The 19,774-nt window shown below is 44.0% G+C and overlaps 1 protein-coding gene across 1 annotated transcript in view; it reads left to right on the forward strand.

Moving 5' to 3' along the window:
- Kank4 (KN motif and ankyrin repeat domains 4) overlaps positions 1-19,774 on the forward strand; it is a 69,082-nt gene that overhangs the window by 24,056 nt on the left and 25,252 nt on the right. The window contains exon 2 of the mRNA XM_076862340.2: positions 17,381-17,466. Within this exon, the coding sequence (XP_076718455.2) occupies positions 17,451-17,466 (16 nt within the window). The 5' untranslated portion in view covers positions 17,381-17,450. The remainder of the gene's footprint in view (positions 1-17,380; positions 17,467-19,774) is intronic.

A 19,774-nucleotide genomic window follows, 5' to 3' on the forward strand; every position in this document is an offset into this window, starting at 1 on the left:
AACACTGGATCAGGAGTCTAGAAAGCAGAATCTGACCTTGGCCATGATGAATGTATGGGCAAATCATGGAGCCTCAGTATCCCCATTAGCAAATGAGGAGGATGTCCAAGGTCCTATTGTGTTTTTCTCTTAACTGTAGAATAAGCAGGACTGACTGGGTACATGCCACCTGCAAGAGCCTGGGCTGATGCCATAAAATGTTTGCAGAAGCATAAAGAGGAGCCTTGACTTGAAGGAGCCCATCATCTGGCTGGAAGAGATGAGCGCAGTTGCCGAATGAGGGTCTGCCTGTGCTGTGCTCCAGATGCCCAACCTCTGAGCCACTGTGGGTTGACTGAAACCTGGTGTGTGAATTTCTTAGTGACTCTACCCATTGCCTTCCTCTGTTTTCTGAGGTATTTCTAGATAACAGAATATCTGAGACTGACAACATAAATTTATTTGGCTCATAGTTCTGAAGGTTGGGAAGTTCAAGAACATGGTGCTGCCGTCTAGTGAGGGCCTTTGTGTGGCAGAAGGTAGAGGGGCAAGAGCAATTGAGCAGGAGCGCCAAACTCACCTTTATAACAACCCATTCTCCTTGCAATTAACACTCTGTAACAAAGACATTAATCTATCCATCTATCTATCCAGAGCCCTCATGACCTGATCTCCTCTCATTAGGCCCCTCCTCCCAATTCTGTTGCCTTGGGGATTGAGTTCCTAACACATGAAGTTAGAGAAATATATTCAAGCTGTAACACCTACGTTATAGCAAAACAAAACCTGGACCTCAACGGTATATAAGATTCCTTTGTATTGCCAGGTGGTAGGCTGAATGAATTCCATCTCCTTCCAGAAAAAGTTGAGGTCAATGGAAGTTTCTAGAGTCCTTCCTCTTTTGCTGCCTCTCTCTGATTCATCTCAGAGGATGCCAATCCTTCCTTGGGCCAACAAACTATTGAGGCCAAGTGCCTGTCATTCTGGTTTGGCCCATATCACATATGCCTTCTCTTCTGCTGATTGAACTTGTAGAGGCCAGGTGGGGTGTTATGAAATAATAATAAAAGCCTTCCAACTTGCCTGAAAAATCTGCAAGAATCACTGGCTCCACCCAGGTATCTGGGGATCACTTCTCAGGCTCAGTTTGGTATAAACTGACTTTCTTGAATGTTCAGGCTGTGTGTAACTGAGCCAAGAAAAACCTTCCTCCCAGCCCAGAAGGCAGATGCCACAGCCCACGCAAGCTCTGAACTGTCCACACCTGCAGCTCCTGGTAGGCATCCAGGCTGATGCCTTCAGCTGGACTCTCATCAGGGACAATGATGCTGGGCATGAGAGCTGCCTCAAGGGGAGGGGGAACCTGGGAGTGTGTGTCCCTACTCTTTGAGATGTTTTCACAGAAGGGACCCAGAGGGAGGGGATGGAGCTGAATTCCTGGGAAATATTTCCTCCAAGTTGTCATTCCCACTAGTCCACTTAGGCAGAGCAAAAGACCTTGTAGTCCACTTGCCACTTTCTAGTGGGAAATAATTTGGTAATAAAAAGTTAAAGGATAAAAAGAAAAAAAAATAAAGTAGTAAAGCAGCAAATACTAAGGGCAACAATCAACAAAAACTCCTAAAAGTAATTTTATAAGTAATGTAAGTTAATAAAACAGTAGCAATTAAAAACGAGGACAATAGTGCTGCATTGGAGCAGTTGAGGGTCATAGCTGTAAACAATAGAACCTGCTTGGGCAAGCCTACGCAAGAGGAATTTATTAAAGGCTATCAAGTAGCTGAATGTCACTCCAGCACCCTTCCACAATTCACTTCCCTCTACCCTTTCCTTTCTCAGATACTTTCTTCCACTTTGAAGTCTGACCTGGGCATCTCTGCCAGCTGAGCAGAGGTCCCGTGACTGACTCCTGGTTGTGAAAGGGTTGGCACTGCCAATTCCAGTTCAAACCTTGAGAAGGTGAGATGCCAAAGGAGGGAAATAACCAGGCATCGGAGGGTGTCCATAAGGTGTTGAGTAGCAGAAAAAGAGCACCTCAGTTGTCTCCTGCAGCAATAACAAAACGCCCTTCCTGAGAATTGCAGGAATTCCAGATCTTGGCTCTGGTGCCGACACAGTTTTGTAGTGTTGTTTAGTGCTGATGAAGGTCACCCTTCTTTGCAGAATAAAGAATTAAAAAAAAAAAAAAGAATTAATGTTCTCAGTAGACTCATATAACAGACTGATTTTTGTTTATTAATTCCAACCTTAATTAATCTTTAATAATTCACTTATTATGTTGCTAGTTCCTTAGAAAAATAAAATCCCATGTAGTTATATCAGTTGTTTATAAGAACTGCAGAAAACACATGCATTCGGGATCTATGTATGGCTCTTTTGGAAATTCTTGCCCACTTCCACTGGGCCAGGGACTCTGCTTTGAGAATTATCAATTTGAGGATCTGAGGCGTATAGTAGCAGGGGCATTTCTAGCCCCTAATAAGAGACCCTGGGTACTACGAGGGACTCAGATGAGAAAGGCTTGGTTCTCACCATCAGTGAGCTTTTGGTTGAACAAGAAGAGTTGGATAACTATGTAGTCACCAAAGAAGATGGCAGGACAAGGTACTGCTATAATTTGGAACTGGAATGTCCCCCAGTGTCCCATGTATTGAAGGCTTGGTCCTCAGGGTGATGCTATTGGGAAGTGATGGGACCTTTAAGAGTTGGGCAACTATGAGAAGTCTTTAGGTCACTGGGGGTGTGCCCCTGAAGGGGATTGTGGGACCCCAGTCTCTTTTTTTTCCTTCTTTTGCGTCCTGGCCATTCATTGCCTCCACTAGAAGCCTAAAGGCAATGGATCCACCTGATCAGTCTGATGTCTCTAAAACCATGAGCCAAATCAACCATTTCTATTTATAAGTTAACTATTCAGATACCTGTTACAGTGATGGAAAACTAACACACACCGATAAGTACCATAAGGCAGGTTAATTAACTTGCATGAGTTCTCAACATGTAGAAAAGACAGCATTTGGACCCAAAGCTGACTTTTTGCTACTCCCCTATCCAGAAAGAGAAATGAGTTGCTCATCAACTGGTCTCTTTGTACAGAAAAGATGATCCAAAACATATCCAGAGATGCCAGAGAAATCAAAATTTCCCTAAATCTTTCAGCGCTCACCTCCCAAGAAAGTAGAGATTTGTTATTCCCAACTGGAAGAAGCCTCTTCTGGTTAGAAATTAGATTCCTCATTCCATGTGGCCTCACCCAGGTTGCATATCAGGCAATTCTCCACCATGAGATTTCAAAAGATGGAGAATTAGACTGGAACAGCTCTTGGGATGGCTTGCTGGGGGAGAATGGGCTGAGAGGGATGGCTGAGATTTGGACAAGATGCAATGTAGGGAAAGAGTGGTCTCTGTCCAAGTGGCACAGTCTGAATAAGGGGAGACTTAAGTCTAAAACTTTTATAGCCTTGCGTATGTGAGGCACTGGGTTTGATCCTCAGCATCACATAAAATAAATAAACTAAATAAAGATATTGTAAAAAATAAATTAATAAAACTTTAATAGGGAGGGTTAGAGTGTAGTTCTCACTGAGGGCCAGGTTACTAAGAAGTGGCAAAAGTCAGCTTTGGGTCCAAATGCTGTCTTTCCTACATGTTGAGAACTCATACCTCTTATGTGTTGAGATGGTTCTAGGAATTGGGTCAGGTTACTAAGGAAGAAAACATTAGACTGGGCCCTGGTATGGACTCCATTACTGAGGGGTTGTGTGACACTGGTGTCACTTTCCTTCTCTAAAAATAGGATTCAATTAAATGATCTGTAAAAATCTTTTCCAGCTGGGTGCAGTGGTGCACTCCTGTAATCCCATCAACTTGGGAGACTGAGCAGGAGGATCACAAGTTCAAGGCCAGCCTCAGCAATTTAATGAGATCCTATCTCAAAATAAAAAATAAAAAGTACTGTGGATGTAACTCAATGGTAGAGTGCCCCTCAGCTCAATCCCCAATTTGAAAAAAAGAAAAAGAAAAAAAGAATTCTTTTAGTTCTGATGAACCTTGAAAACATCATTCTAAGTGACAGAAGCTAGTCATCAAAGACCACATGTTATATGATTCCATTTATGTGAAATGTCCAAAATAGGCAAATCTATTTTAGATTAGTATTGCCTAAGGCTGGGACAGGTTAAAAGGAATGGGCAGTGACTGTTAGTAAGTATGGGGCTGCTTCTCAGGGTGATGAATGTATTTTAAAATACTGTGGTCTTTTCCACAAATGGCAAAACAGAATAGTTACATGCAGAATAATGGGCCTGGGCCTTTATTTTATATCATATACAAAAACTACCTCAAAATGGATCAAAGATCAAAACTTAAGAGATGAAACTATAAAACTTGTGGAAGAAAACATTGGGAAAAATCATCATGACATTGGATTTAGCAACAATTTCATGAATATGACATGCAACAAAAGACAATATTGATATACTCAACTTCATCAAAATAAATAACCTGTGTACATTAAAGGACGAAATCAAGAAAGCAATATGACATCCTACACAATAGAATAAATGATTTGTGAATCACCTCTGTTAGGTGGTTAATGTCCAGAATACATAAAGAACTCCACCACCACCAACAAAACCGAGAATAACCTAATTCAGAAATGGACAAAGGTCTTTTTTTTTTTTTTTTCAAAGTTCATCTTTTTTTTTTTTAATTAATTTTTATTGTTGGTTGTTCAAAACATTACATAGTTCTTGATATATCATATTTCACACTTTGATTCAAGTGGGATATGAACTCCCATTTTTACCCCGTATACAGATTGCAGAATCACATCAGTTGCACATCCATTGATTTACATATTGCCATACTAGTGTCTGTTGTATTCTGCTGCCTTTCCTATCCTCTTCTATCCCCCCTCCCCCCTCCCCTCCCCTCTTCTCTCTCTACCCACTCTACTGTAATTCATTTCTCCCCCTTATATTTTTCTCCCTTTCCCCTCACTTCCTCTTGTATGTAATTTTGTATACCCCTGAGGATCTCCTTCCATTTCCATGCAGTTTCCCTTCTCTCTCCCTTTCCCTCCCACCTCTCATCCCTGTTTAATGTTAATCTTCTTCTCATGATTTTTGTCCCTACTCTGTTCTTAGTTACTCTCCTTATATCAAAGAAGACATTTGGCATTTGTTTTTAAGGGATTGGCTAGCTTCACTTAGCATAATCTGCTCTAATGCCATCCATTTCCCTGCAAATTCTATGATTTGGACAAAGGTTTTGAATAGACATTTTTTTTAAAGGAAAATAAAGAAAGATAGTCAACATCATTAATGGTTAGGGAAATGCAAATCAATACTACAATGGGATACTACTTCACACCTACTAGGATGGCTGTATTTTTTTTTTTAAAGTATTGATTAGGATATGGAGAAATTGGAAGCTTCCTGCATTGCTGGTGGGAATGTAAAATGGTGCCACTGCTGTAGATTCTTAGTGGTTTCCCAAAAGTTCAACATAGAATTACCACATGACACAGCAATTCCACTCCTAGGTATTTATTAAAGAACTGAAACCATGGACTTGAATAGGTATTTGTACACAGTGGTCATCCACTGCACCATTATTCACAATAACTAAAAGGTGGAAGCAACCCAGGTGTTCACAAATGAGTGATGAATGAGTAAACAAACGGGGTAACAAATATGTTATGTGTTATGCTACATACAAGGAAATACTGTTCAGCCTTTTTTTTTAAAAAAAAGGAAATTTTAATAGACTTTGAAAGCACACTAAATGAAATAAGCTAGACACAGAGGAACAAATATATGATTTTACTTAAGAGGTACTTAAAATGGGCAAATTCATAGAGACAGAAAGTAAAAAAAAAAAAAAAGTTGCTAGGAATGGAGTAGGAGGGAATGAGGAGTTGTTTAGTAGGTGCAAAGTTTGTGTTGGAGATAATAAATAAGTTTGAATATGTGTAGCACTTATGGTTATACAACATTATTATTGCATTTAATATCATTTAATTGTATATTTATAGTTAATATGATAAATATCATGTATCTCTTCCCCAGTTTTTAAAAATTAAACTGTGGTGATATTTGCACATCTCTGAGTATACTACAAGTATTGGATTGTAGAATTTATATAAATAAATTAGATGGTATGTAGATTATATTTCAAGAAAGCTCTTTTAAAAATCCTTTCCAGGGCTGGGGATGTGGCTCAAATGGTAGTGCGCTCGCCTGGCATGCGCGGGGAAGTGGGTTCCACCCTCAGCACCACATAAAAATAAAATAAAGATATGTGTCCACCTAAAACTAAAAAATTAAAAAAAAAATCCTTTCCAGCTGCAGTGGTCTCTAATCTATCCATTCAATGCCAATCTTCCCATCTGTCCATTAATTCAACACCTTTTTATTGAGTTCGTACCATTTCAAGTGTTAAGAATAGGGCAATGAATTAAATAAGCCCGATTCTTGCCTTTTCTTTCTTCTTTAAACTGTATTTTAAATTGTAACCCTAATGTGCTGGGGTTGTGGCTCAGAGGTAGAGCACTCACCTGTGAGGCCCTGGGTTCGATCCTCAGCACCACATATAAATAAATAAAATAGACATATTGTGTCCAGCTACAACTAAAAAATAAATATTAAAAAAAATTGTAACCCTAAGCCTGCATGGTAATGCATGCCTGAAGTTCCCATTACTCCAGAGGCTGAAGCAGGAGGACAGTTTAAGACCAGTCTGAGCAATATAGCATGACCCTGTATCAATCAATCAAATGCAATCATAACTGAACTTACCAAGTATTCGTTATACACCAGGAACTGGCCCAAGCACTTTGCATCTCTTCTCTCCTGCAGTCCTCACCTGTGCACTGAGCGAGGCTCTTCTTGAATAAGGAAGTTGCTCAGGTTCACACAGCTAGAATTTGGTCTCCCTGACCTCAAAGTCTGTGAAGCTGGATTGCAACCATCTGTAATTGGGCTCTTTCCTGGAGACCTGCCCTGAAGACCACCTGTCAGACTGGCTGATGTGGCAGCACTAAAGGGAAAGTTCAATAAGAGGTGGGATGACCTCAAGTAGGGAGTGGGTTTGGAAAACAAGGGGAAGTCAGTGGAGTCTTGTACAGTCATTTACAGTAATTATTCTAAGGCATGTATAACTAACTGTACCATTTAAGATGGTTATGTGAGGGAATTCTAAATAAATTTGAATTCATAATTGAACTAACTATTATACTAATAGCTAGTATATTTATTTCTTGAACAGACTATATGCCAGATTCTGTTCTAAGTGTTTACACTATTATCTCATTTAATCCTCCTGACAGCTCCATGGCTTGCAAGAAATATTACTAGACCTACTTTAAAAGCAAGCAATTGAGACTCAGAGAAGTTAAGTAATTTTTCCAAAGATACTTAGCCAGTAAGTGGCAGAGCTGGGATTTTTGACTGTTTGACTTGAAGCCCAGGCTCTTCAATTAAACTATGCAAAACAGATGGACATGGAAGTCGTTTTATACAGGTGGTAAGATTGTACGTGACTTCCCTTCCTTTTTTCCTCGATTTATCTTTCATTTTCCAAAAAGCTATCCATCCATAATCATGATGATGTTTAGGCCAAGAAATCACATGTGATGGTCCCTTTCTGTCTTCCTAACTCATCACTATTTTTTTTCGTTGCTTTTGATTTTGGATTCCCATATGCACTTGTGCAAGCAACAGTACCACTGAGCATGCAGGGCGTGTATTGCCTGGAGACATTGCCACAGCCTTCAGCCCCTCGCTGGCTGCAGCTGCCCTGCTCTGGGACAGTCTACTGGGGAGGGTGCATCTCTTCTCATCACTCTGAGGATCTTTCTTTGGAAAACGTTTTTTTATCTCCCGTATAGGAGAGTCTGTCTTAATGTGATTAATAACAGCACATCTGGGCACAGTGGCATAGGTCTGTAATCCTAGTGACTTGGGAGGCTGAGGCAGGAGGATCGTGAGTTCAAATTTATCCTCAGCAACTTAGTGAGGGCCTAAACAACTCAGTGAGATATATATATATATATATATATATATATATATATATATATATATATATATATATATATATATATGGCTGGGGATGTGGTTAGATGCTCCTGGGTTCAATCTCTGGTAGCAAAAGAAAAAAAAAAAGAACAGTGCATTAGCATCAGAAAAACATGAATTTGAATTTTGACACCATGGTCTCAGTATTGGGGCAACTGCTACTCTGAGCCTCAGCTTTGTCCTTGGATAAGAGAAACAGCCCAACTACTGTATCATGTTATTGTGGGAATTAAGTCAGATAGTGTTTGCACTGGACCTAGAGTTCCTGACACATTGCAGGGTAAATAAGGAATGTGGCATTTCAGTGTTTATGTGGCGTCTTTTCAGTTATTGATTCATGAGGTTAAATGTTTTTTAAATATTAACCATTTGTATTTCTTCTTTGATGACTTGCCTGCTCATGCCTCTTCCTTGTTTGTTTATTGGCATCTTGATTTTACTGATGTTTCAGTCAAGGACTAAGCATTCTAGAAGGGTCTGAACGAAGGAAGAGGTGGAGGTCTTTTCTGTGGAGACCCTAATGTCTTTCTTTTTCTTCAAGGAGCATTTTCCATGGGTCAGTATGGCCTTCTCTCTCCCTGTCCTTTCTTGTCTTAAGAAAATTTCATCTGCTTTAAGGACTCAGTGTTTAGAACAACTGATTCCTGAGCACCCCCACCCCATTGCCATACCTATGGCTTCACAAATGATCTCTCTTTCTCTGCCCACTCAGGTTGTGTTCAGTGAGAGGGACTGTGGCCGTGGCTAGTGTACCTAACACATGTGCCTCTCCCCAGTCTGCATCATCCCACAGCCTGCCAAAGAACTGACCTGCCTGAGAAGAGTGCAAAAGCCCAGGAGACACTTAGAAGCAGGCGTGGTCTTAAGAGACTGAATTCTCTTTTTCCTTCCCTCTTGCCTAGCCCCCATCTTGTAGGATTTAGACTGTTCTTTTTTTCCACCACACAAAAGGGACCTGGGTTACAGGAATTGAAGGTTTCTACGTGGCAAAAGGAGCCAAAACCTCCCCTCAGTTGAATAATTTTGTAAAGTTCTTGTGGATAAATGTGTTGGTCCAGGAGATTCTCTGGGTGGCTTGGTAGTAACATGAAGTTGGCAACAGGCCTAAGACATATGTCTCAGTGAGGCATGGGGGTGGGGATGCCGTGGCTGACACAGCAAGACCCCCGAGGGTCCCAACACAGAAGGCCAGATTCCTCTGGACAAAGTGGTAAGGTTTCCCATGTAGATGGCTGCTTCAGTAAAGCCACCTCCTGCCTAGACAGCACCAGACTGAAGCGTGTACCTTGGTGTTTGCGTGTCCCCTGTGCTCACAACCTGTGCGACTCAGGCTGTGTGGCATAGTTGAGAGTGTTGGACTGGAAAGGAGACAATCTGGGTTTGAGTCAAAGCTTTGTGCCAGGCACGGTGGCACACGCCCGTAATCCCAGAGGCTCGGGAGGCTGAGGCAGGAGGATCATGAGTTCAAAGCCAGCCTCAGCAAAAACGAGGTGCTAAGCAACTTAGTGAGACCCTGTCTCTAAATAAAATACAAAATAGGGCTGGGATGTGGCTCAGTGGTCAAGTGCCCCTGAGTTCAATCCCTGGTACCAAAAAAAAAAAAAAAAAGCTTTGCCTTGCTTTAGCTCTGAACCTGGGCTTCCTCATGTGGAGAGTGGAGGGTACCACTTCCTATTCTGCTCTTTCCCCTGCTTGGCCGTGGAGTTCAAGCAGGATATTGGGCAGGTTATAGACACCAAGAGACAATTTCTTCTCCTCTGAGAGATGCAGGCAGATGGCACAGTGCTTTATTGCAGCCTCTCAAACAGAACTCAAGAACAGTAAGTGCTATTTCTTCCTAGAAAGAGGTCTGAAGAAGTTAAGGAAACTTGGTGTGAGGGTGTGTGTGTGTGTGTGTGAGTGTGTGTGTGTGTAGGTGTGCCTTCTTTTTCCTGTGTGTCTCTGTCCTGGCATCCAAGCCAAGCTGATTGGTGGCACTGCAACAGAGGTAGTATTTCCTCCCCTCATTTTGCATTCTCTTATAATTTTACTTTTAATATTTTATTTTATTTATTTTTTGATTGGCACATAGTGTTTATACCTGTTTGTGAGGTATAGTGGGATGTTTCAATTGAGTAGTAATCAACTCAGGAAAACCCCATCCTTTTTCCCACTATTCTCCCTGGGCTCTGGTAACCACCATTCTACTCTCAACTTTTGTGATCAACTTTTTTGGATTTCACTCTTTGGTTTGATGAGACACCTGACGCAGAGGTGCTCCCCTGTCATAAACAGGAGTGTCTGAGAGGTGGCCTGTGTTTATCCGAAGGGATTGTGGATGAACTCTGTTTCACACACTCTGTGGAGCCACTAGCCTGAGGTGCTGGTTGGAGAAACAGAGGCAGCAATTGGAATTTAGTTAGTACACACTGCAGTGGGGCAGACAGGAGCCATGGAGACAGGAAGTGCACCTGCAATGGATGTTGGAGGCTCAGACGATAGGAAGACAAGGTGGAATAACAGCATGCCAGGTGGAGTGTTGGGTTTTGCAGGAAAGGTGCAGCCCTGGGGTTAAGCATTACACCTCGTTGTCTTAGATAAGAATTTATCTTGGGAGGAGGAAAGAGAATGCTTGTCCTTAGGTAGAGTAGAGGGAAGAGTGGGGGGCTGGCAAGACATGGGACTGCTAAAATGGAGGGCTTTTTTTTTTCACTCTGCTTCTTAAAGAAATGCTGTATGTCTTTAGCCATTCTCTTACCAGTTTAGAGGAGATGGTCAGTGATTATTTAAAATGTATCAGAGAGGCAGCTTGCTTCTCAGAATATTTTCCATATAACCTTGGTGTTCAATGTGTACTTCCAATTCTTTTTTATTCTGATGGTTTGGTCTATGTACTTAGTTAACACAGAAAAATAATTATAACAGTTGAGAAAAGTGCATGCTGATTCCATGGCTTTGTGGACCATAACATCATCCTGTGCCCTTCAGGAAATCTCTTCATCTCTAGATGAAAATGCTCTAGAGATCTTTTAAGGAAAATAATGGGGAAAAACACAGAATTCTACCCCAGCAATCTTTACTCCTGTGGGAGTGAAGGAAAGTGACTCAGACCATCTGCCTTATTTTCTTTACCTGTACAACAGGGATGCGAAGTGCTTTCTGAGTGTACCAGGTGTGATGCAGGCAGGATTTCAGGGTGACACTTGGTACCAGCATCAATTTCAGCATAGGATAGACAGGACCCTGCCTTGGCCTCTGATGTTGCTTACTGGTGAGGCTTTGCTTTGTTGGATGATCTTGCTTGGCTGAAGTCTTGGGTGGTCAAGGGGACAAGGTCCCTCTAATCCTCTTGCTGAGCTTGCATATAGGAGCCTGGAAGCTCTCTGGGCCCCATGTTGGACCATGCTACAGTGCCTGTCTGCTTTAGGTCCAGGAGCAGCACTTCTGCTTTCTGCTCCAAAGAGCTGCAGCAGTCTGGCTGGACTCCTCAGCCTGCCTAGGACAACCTGGGATGTTCCTCCTCCCACAGCTGTGACTTCTGTCTGGCTGCTCCACCCCATCCCTCCCAAGTCACAGGTCTTTACAGTTATTAGAACGCAGGCTGTAGCTGGAGCCACTGGATGACACTGGATGACAATTTGGTTGTCATAGCAAGTACTTGCCTGATTTTCTCTTCTGCCACAATTGATGTGTTGGGGTGTTCAAGGGCAGCAGACTGGTGGAGCAGCAGGAAGCAGGAGCTGCCAGCCCGGCCCGGCTATTCACTGGTCATTGTTCCTATCTTGGCTCTGCCCTGTCTGCTGCCAGACTATCATTCACTTAATGATCAAGGCTTCATGGGTCCTGGGGCCCTAGGAGAGCTGTAGGGGATAGTTGTTTCTAACGCAGAGCAGAAAGAAAGTGATGCACTCCTGAAGGCTTTCAGCTCCTAAGGAGACTGTGTCCTTTCTAGGATCAGTTTCACTAATGAGCCACAGCGGCTGCAATGGGGGTGGGGGGTGGGGGTGAGGAAAAGCAGACTTGCGACTGTGACTGTCCGGGATGAGCTTCCAGATTTGGCAGCATCTGATAGGGAGGCTGCGTGTTGTTGGAATGTCTCTAGATGGGTCCTTCAGAAACGATGGCAGCTCAGGGAACTAACTTTGCAGTGGAAGGCTTTGAGCATTATTCCTCTCTCTGCAAGATCCAGTATTAACCTACTGAGCGGTGAATTCCTTTCTGACCCCTATCCCTGGGAGCAAAAGGGAAGTCAGTATTTGCTTTTCCAACAAGGTCACGGATCACCTGACCAAGTCCTTTCACAGCTGGGAAGCAGAGGGCTGTACTGAACTCACAGGAATCTGCTGCCTTCCTGCAGCCCCAAGCTGGCTTTGCGGGAGGGAGAAGTCCTTCCCGCTCCAGGCTGTGCAGGGGGAGGATGCTGGGGAAGGTAATGTGTGCACAAGCTTTCCCCCCAACTGTTCTTTCTTTTTTTTGTGAAGCTCCAGATGCAGCTGCTGCAATGCAGGCAAAAAATGACAGACACTTGCAGGAAAATGTGGGAATGGGGTTAATGAGATTGTGTTAATTTGTTCTTCACTGAGCATGAGTTATCTCCCTGTTTCTCGAGGCGGGAAGTGAGCACGCTGGAGAACTCGGTTGGCAAAATCTTAGATTCTGCCCTCCTCTGGTGCTGGGGCTTCAACCCTTTCAATGACAAGCTGTCAGATGCCTCCTGCTTCTTAGCACAGGAAACATTTCCATTTGGAGGCTTGGGGGTCCTGGGATGGGGAAAGCGAAGCTCCCATCATCTTGGCAGGATCGGTCCCAGGTATGGATGATTTTTTTTTCTTCTCTCTTTTGGAAAGGGTGCTTTGTCTTTCAAGCGATGTGTAGGGATGGGTGGGTTGCTATGGGTGTATTACCTTGCTAAATATTTGACTTTGTAAGGTTGAATTCTCCAAAAATTCAGTGAGGTTGTGTGTTGAGCCAAGCTCTCTTTTCAAGGAAATCCAAGGTGCTATTTATTTTGGCATGCAGCCTGCCCTGGGATGAAATACAGCATTTTTATTATTACAGAATAAAGAAGGGTTTGAAGAAAACAAAAATGCAGAACCAGGTTTCAGTTTTAGGACTAAGGAAGGGAAAATTTCTTTATATTTGGATTTGAGGTTAGAAACGAGGTTGAAATGGCTCATGAAAGGAATAAATGGGGAAAGGGGGAGGGTGTGGGTAAATGCTGCCAGAGTTGGGCTGACGGGGAAATCCATGCTCTTGGGAAGGAGTGTGGACCTTTTGAAGATATCCCTAACATGGTCTGGTAGTTACACGAGGACCATAATTGCTGTTGGACAGTGACAGCCTTGATGGATTTGAATGGGCAGCCTGGGTCCCCACTGCTTCACTGCCCTATAGGATTTGAAAGATACCACAGAATGATAGAGCCACATGAGGTATCTGATTGACAGGGAAAGTTTGAGTTGGCCACTCACCTCTTTGTGCCCTAGTTTCTCTCTCTCTTTTTTTGGGCAGGGAGTGGTTACCAGGGATTGAACTCAGGGGCACTTGGCTACTGAGCTACATCTCCAGCTCTATTTTATATTTTATTTAGAGTCAGGGTCTCACTGAGTTGCTTAGCACCTCGCTTTTTGCTGAGGCTGGCTTTGAATTCACGATCCTCCTGTCTTAACCTCCCCAGCCACTAGGATTACAGGTGTGCAGCACCACGCCCAGCTTCCTAGTTTCTCATTTGTTCGTGGGCCCTATTTCTCAAGATGGTTTGTGTGAAGGTAAAATGAGAAATCATGCCCAAATACCTGATTCCCAGAGTAAGTGCTTAGCACCTGTTAATTTCCATTTGAAGTCAGGACATTTTGTTTCCTGTTCTTGTTTGTTTATTTAAAAACCATGCTGAGTTCATTTGTTCCTTTCAAAACGATGCCTGCCACATTTTACACTTGGGGACTTGGATAGGAATGAGTCTTGCAAGAATTCTGACCTTTGCAAGCTTACAGATGGCTAGGAGAGAAGAGGTAGAGAGAGAACACTACATAAATCTTGAGGATAATGAGCTAACAAGAAAGGCTGGATCCTGATTGGGGATCTTTGACCCTGGGATAGTCCACAGATGAATGAAAATTTACGTAATAACAGCAGGTTTTCACAGGTGCTGAACATTGGGGATGCAGCTTAATAGAATGAGGAAGAAATTGCTGTATGACAGAGCCTTAAATGTTCCAGAGGGTTGCAAGTTTCCATTTTAATAGGGAATTCTGTTCAACAGAGCTATTTTCATATTCTACTGTATAACAAAGTAGCATGTGTTGATGTGGCAATTATTCCTCTTTTCCAGTCACCTAACCACATCAAATGTTCACCCACTCCAAGGAATCTCCCTTAGCTAAACCCCAAGACATCTGCCACAAGGACCAGGGATGGAAGTGGAGAAGGCTGTGGAGGGAGGGAGGGGGCTGAGGGCGGGTGGAGGTGGTGAGTCGTGGGCAGGAAAGTCCCCTCCTTTCCTTCCTGTGTTTATAGAGGCCTTTAGAATGAAAAAATTACTGAGTCCCTTCTTCAGGGAGCTGGGGTGCCAACCACATTGGAAACCTTTAGCTTTGAAATGATTACTATTAGCAAAATTCAAGACAGAGAGGGAAACCTAGAGGTCTCTACAAAGTTCTTTCTAGTGAAATTTGACCTAATGTGTGCTGAGTGATTACCCGTAGTCCTACTATCAGGTAGCGACAGGCAGAATTCTCAGTTCCAGCCAAAGGCAGCCAGCCTGACTGATGTCCCCAAGGGGCCGGTGAGAATGTGTTCAGTCAGATGTCCCCAAGGGGCCGGTGAGAATGTGTTCAGTCAGACATCCAGCTGCACCCAGGCGGGCCCTCTCAAGGCAGAGTGCTTGGTGTCCACCTTGGAGAAGCAGAGCTCTCCTTTGGCCCAGGAGGCTTTGTAAGAGAGACGTTCTCCTCCTCAGGCCCACACATGTGGACCTGGGGGATTTTCATATGCGGAGAAACATCTGTCAGAAACATCTTCCCCTCAGGAGAACTCAGGACTCGTCAGAGTGTCTTGAAGAGGGCTGGGCTAATGCTTCCAAACCACTTCTGCTCTCAGCACAGGCTTGGAATTGGCAAAACCTGAGGGCACATTCTACTCCAATGCTTGTTGTTTGTTTTGTGACCTTGAGGGAGCGTGACCACTCTCAGCCTCAATTTCTCTTTCTGAAGAATGGGAATAATACTAATTCCCTCAGAGTTATGGGGTGAGGATTTCAAGAGATTAGCTGGGTATGTCGTATGCTCCATCTACTCCCATGGCTCAGTAATGCTGTGCGGTTGGAGGGAGAGAGGCCCAGAAGAAAGAGCAGAGGTTGTAATGATGAAAGGGCCAGGCATCACTCTTTTCTTCCCCAGGCTTCACCTGACTCTACCAGGCCTCCCCTAACTCATGGCATCGCCTGGCACAGACTGCAGGCCTGGCTGGGGGAGAGAGGCAGCTGAGTCCTCTGCCTGGGAGCCTTCCTATGATCACATTCCCTCGGCCCAGGTTAGAACCCTCCATACCTCTCCTCTCTCTGCCTTCTCCATGGCCACACTTAGCTCCCAGACCACCCATGCTCTCGCCTTCCTTATCCCCAACTTCTGGAATACTCCAACTCCATCACTCACAAGCACTTGCACATCAGGTGCTGTGGCCTCAAGGTAAGCCAAGTAGCAATTGTTGCGTTCCTTCTGCAAGGAGTGTCTCTGTCTCCACCCTGTGGAACTCCATCAGACCTGCACCAGGAAGGGCCCCTGTCGCAGATGCATAGAAAATGGTTTGGAATAGTCTAGGCAGGACAGAGGGCATTGGGTTTGGAGGGAGAAGGCATGTTCACAGAAGGAAGCCATACCAAACTTTCGGTTGGGCAAACTTTAGAATTTGTTTTAGTCAGCTTTTTTTTTTTTTGCTGCTGTCACTAGAAGACCTGACCAAGAACATTTGTAGAGGAGAAAGAGTTCACTTGAGGGCTCCTGGTTTCAGAGGTCTCAATCCATAAACAGCAGCCTCCATTCCTCAGGGTTCGAGGTGAGGCAGAACAACATGGTGGAAGAGTATGGTGGAAGAGTATGGCGGAGGGAAGCAGCTCACATGATGATCAGGAAGGGTGGGGGGAGATCTCCACTTTCCAGAAACAAAATACGTATCCCAAAGGCATGTCCCAGTGACCCACCTCCTACAGCCACACCTACCTGCCTCCAGTTACCTCTGTTAATCGCCCTCAGGGGGTTGATTCACTGATTGGGTTAAGGCTTTCCTAAGCCAACCATTTTTCAGCTAAACCTTTTTACGTTGTCTCACACATGAGCTTTTGGGGGACCCTCACATCCAAACTATAACAGCATTTCTCTCTTACTTGACAGTCCTGATATTTTTCTTCTCTGGTTACTTATTGGTTCCCTGTTTTCCACCCTCTTCATGGATCTCTCTTCCTCTCAGTTCCGCCAGCCCTTCCCTCATTAGCAGTCCACCTTTCTGGTCTGGATGTCGTCCTTAAGCAATTTGGAATTCCTAAAACAGCCTGCTTTCACTGCTGTGGTATCACGGATAATTCATTATTCTGATGTGTGTGGAGTTATAATCATAAAAAGCCAATTTCCTGGGTGATTTATTGTAATGGGGGCAGGGTTGAGGTTGTTTACCATTTTAAGAGTCAGTCCTGGGAATGGATTAAAACTTCTGGGAGAATTTATGGCCAAACCTCAAGGGACACTAATTCAGCCAGGCGATGTTCTACTTGGGTAGTTACTGATGTCTTCTGACCACCTGGGTTGAACTTCCTCTGTTCTGCCCACAGTAAGAAATCACCCATAAGTGTCAGCCCCTTGTCAGTACTTACAATTATCTCATCTTTGTCTTGTATTTGATTGGGGTGCTGCAGGTCATTGACGGGTATTGTTATTCTAACCTTTTCACAAAATGCATTGGAAGTCTCTTACCGGGTTATGGGTAGGTAAATGTCAGCTGTTGATTTTATGGAATGAGCACTGTGCTGGTTGTGAGAAGTCTTGGGTCTGGTTCCAGCTCCTTCATTAATAGTGTGAGGGACCTTGGACAGACCTTTTTCTCCTCAGCCTCAGTTTCCTTATCTCTCAAACTAGGGGGTTGTACCAAGTGCTCCTTCACTGTCAACCATCACTCACAATCCACAAAGACACACCAGAACTGGGCTCTACGAATGTGCTCAGGGTCTTTCTGTCCTTCCTCAGGGGTCTGTGAGCCCTGGGAGAAAGACAGAGACCGGCGTTACTTTCTTTGATGCTGTGTTTCCTCAATTGTTAATTTTGAAGGAACTCTCCACCCTCTACCCTTCTTTCTTTCAGAACTCTCCAGGAATCTTACAGACTGAGCGAATGAAGAGTGCCTGAGAGGTGGAGTGTCACATTCCTTAAGATGGAGAAGACAGATGGTAGGCAGGGGGCTTTCTATTCCCTGGTTTAAAGGGACACTTGGGTTGGAATGGGATAGTTACTATAAATCCTGGAAATAGCCTGTGAGAGGCCTGTAGGAGACGTTCCCTAAACAGGAAGCGTGGGCAAGCCTAAATCATGTATTTCAGGTGAATAGAAGAATAGAGAATGAAAATGAAATCATAAAATACAAAATATTGGACCTGTGTAATTTTCAGAGCATCTTCTCATCTCATCCAAGCATCAGGAAGGGAGCAAGATACCCTCCTTCATTAACTTTGTTTTATAGATGAGGAATTTGAAGTCAAGAGGCACGTTGCAAAAGTGTCTCCATTCACAGCTTTGTGACTCTACAAGTCACTTAATGTCTCTGAGCCTCAGTCCCCTTGTAGGTAAGGTAGCTTTTCCACTTAGCAAACCACTAAAATTTTTGTGATTTAAAGCCAGTTATTGTCAAAAGATTCTTTGGGTTGGCAGGCTTGCTATCCTGATCTGAGCTGCCTAGGTGCATTCACATGGTCTTCTGGGTGGCTTGGCTGGGTCTGGACAGTTTGGAATGGCCTCATTCTGTCTAATGGTTGAGCATGTCACCAGGACTGTCAGTGATGGTTGGTGTTGGCCGGCTTGCTCAACTGTTGCTCATCATCCAGGAAGCTAGCTGGGGCCCACTCACACATGGGGGCAGAAGTGTTCAAACACAAAAAGAAGAGACAAATCTCAATGTACAACCAATGCTCATCTCTGCATATGCCACATTTGCCCTTGCCCTCCTGGACAATGTCAGTAGCAGGCCCACCCTATGGTCAGGGTAGTTGTTGGGTAGTACCAAGGCTGGGGTAATATTGTGGCTGTTTCTGCAAACTGTCTACCATACCCCCTCTATAAACAGGTATGAATACTATTTCCTAGGATTGGTAAGGAACTGAAAGTGCTAATGCATGTAAAGTTGTTGAATAACAACTATCAAGCACAGTGGATGTCTCCATAAATATTTCCCTCTTCCCCTCCCAAGAAACTTGCTGAAGGTCATAGTCTAGACCCTGATCTTCTGACTTCGGATGAAATTCTTTTTCCAGATCACCCGGTGTTAGAAATAGGAGAGCCTGTAATCCCCGTTGCATCACATGGCCCTTTTTGGCCCAGGACTTAGGGAGCAGACATCAGCTGCAGCCCTGCCTCTTGCTTTTTCCCAGATGCATTGCCAGATATTTCAAGGGCCTACCTTTCTCCCCAGAGAGCGGTCTTTGCAGTGCATCACTGGAAGTGGTCCCACAGAGCACCAGCTAATACCTTAGTGCCTGGGGGCCTGTCATCCTGCCACCTGGCCTCCTTGTTCCCTGCTCAGCATCCTCAGCATCACCCATCTCCACAGGATTACCCACAGCAGCTCCCAAGAGGCGCCCCTCCCTGCATGCACAGCGTCTCAGAGTAAAGGCCAAGCAGGAAAGCCTCCCTGGCTGCCTTGGCCTTTTGAAGAGTCTGACTTAATTCCCGTTCTTTCCGGCTTTATTTTTAGCCATTTTTCTCTCCTGTTTCTGTTTTTCCCATTTCCTCCAGACATTGATTACAGACTTTTGAATGTTTCTTTCTCACTTTCAGTGCCTCTAATTGGTTTAGTCACCTGCTGAACTTTCTTTTGTCCCTCCAGATGATTCTGTGGTACTCCCTCCTTACCTTGTCCCTTCCCAGCCCTCTTCCTCCCATCTGTGTGTGACTCTGAGGCTGATGGCTGTGTTTCAGGTCCTTCTCAGACATCTACTCCTTGGCTTTGCTTTCAGAAAAAGACAGTTCCTGGTAGCTTTGAGCCTCCTGTATCTTACTATTTTCTTTTCCCCAAACTCATTTTTCCTTTTTCTCCAGAATTATTTCCTTGGGCTCTCATTCCCTCCTGAGGCTGTAGTCCTCAAAGAGTTAGGGAGAGAATCTTTAGCAAATCCTCCCCCACCTGTTCAGAGCCAAGCCCCCACCCCCTGCCACTCCACCACCTTTAGGATGCTCATTGATTACCTACTCTGTGCCATGAGCCTTAATATTGCAACAACTCTCTCCTCTTTATATATGGATAAATTGAGGCATAGAGAAATGAAATACTTTGCCTAGAGTCTCACAGGTAGGAGATGACAACCAGAATTCAAATCCAGCCAGCCTAGCTGTGCTTGGCTTATCTGATCCAATTGTCATTTTGAGTACAGACAGTTCTCCTAATTAATTCTTGTCCTGGCCCCATGCCTGGAATTGTGAGCTCCTGCATGCCTGTCACCAGGTAGAATTAATAGGAGTGGAGCATATGGTGAGCCTGGGTCTCCC

This window comes from Callospermophilus lateralis, chromosome 7 (genome assembly GCF_048772815.1).
Source record: "Callospermophilus lateralis isolate mCalLat2 chromosome 7, mCalLat2.hap1, whole genome shotgun sequence".
Lineage (NCBI taxonomy): Eukaryota > Metazoa > Chordata > Mammalia > Rodentia > Sciuridae > Callospermophilus > Callospermophilus lateralis.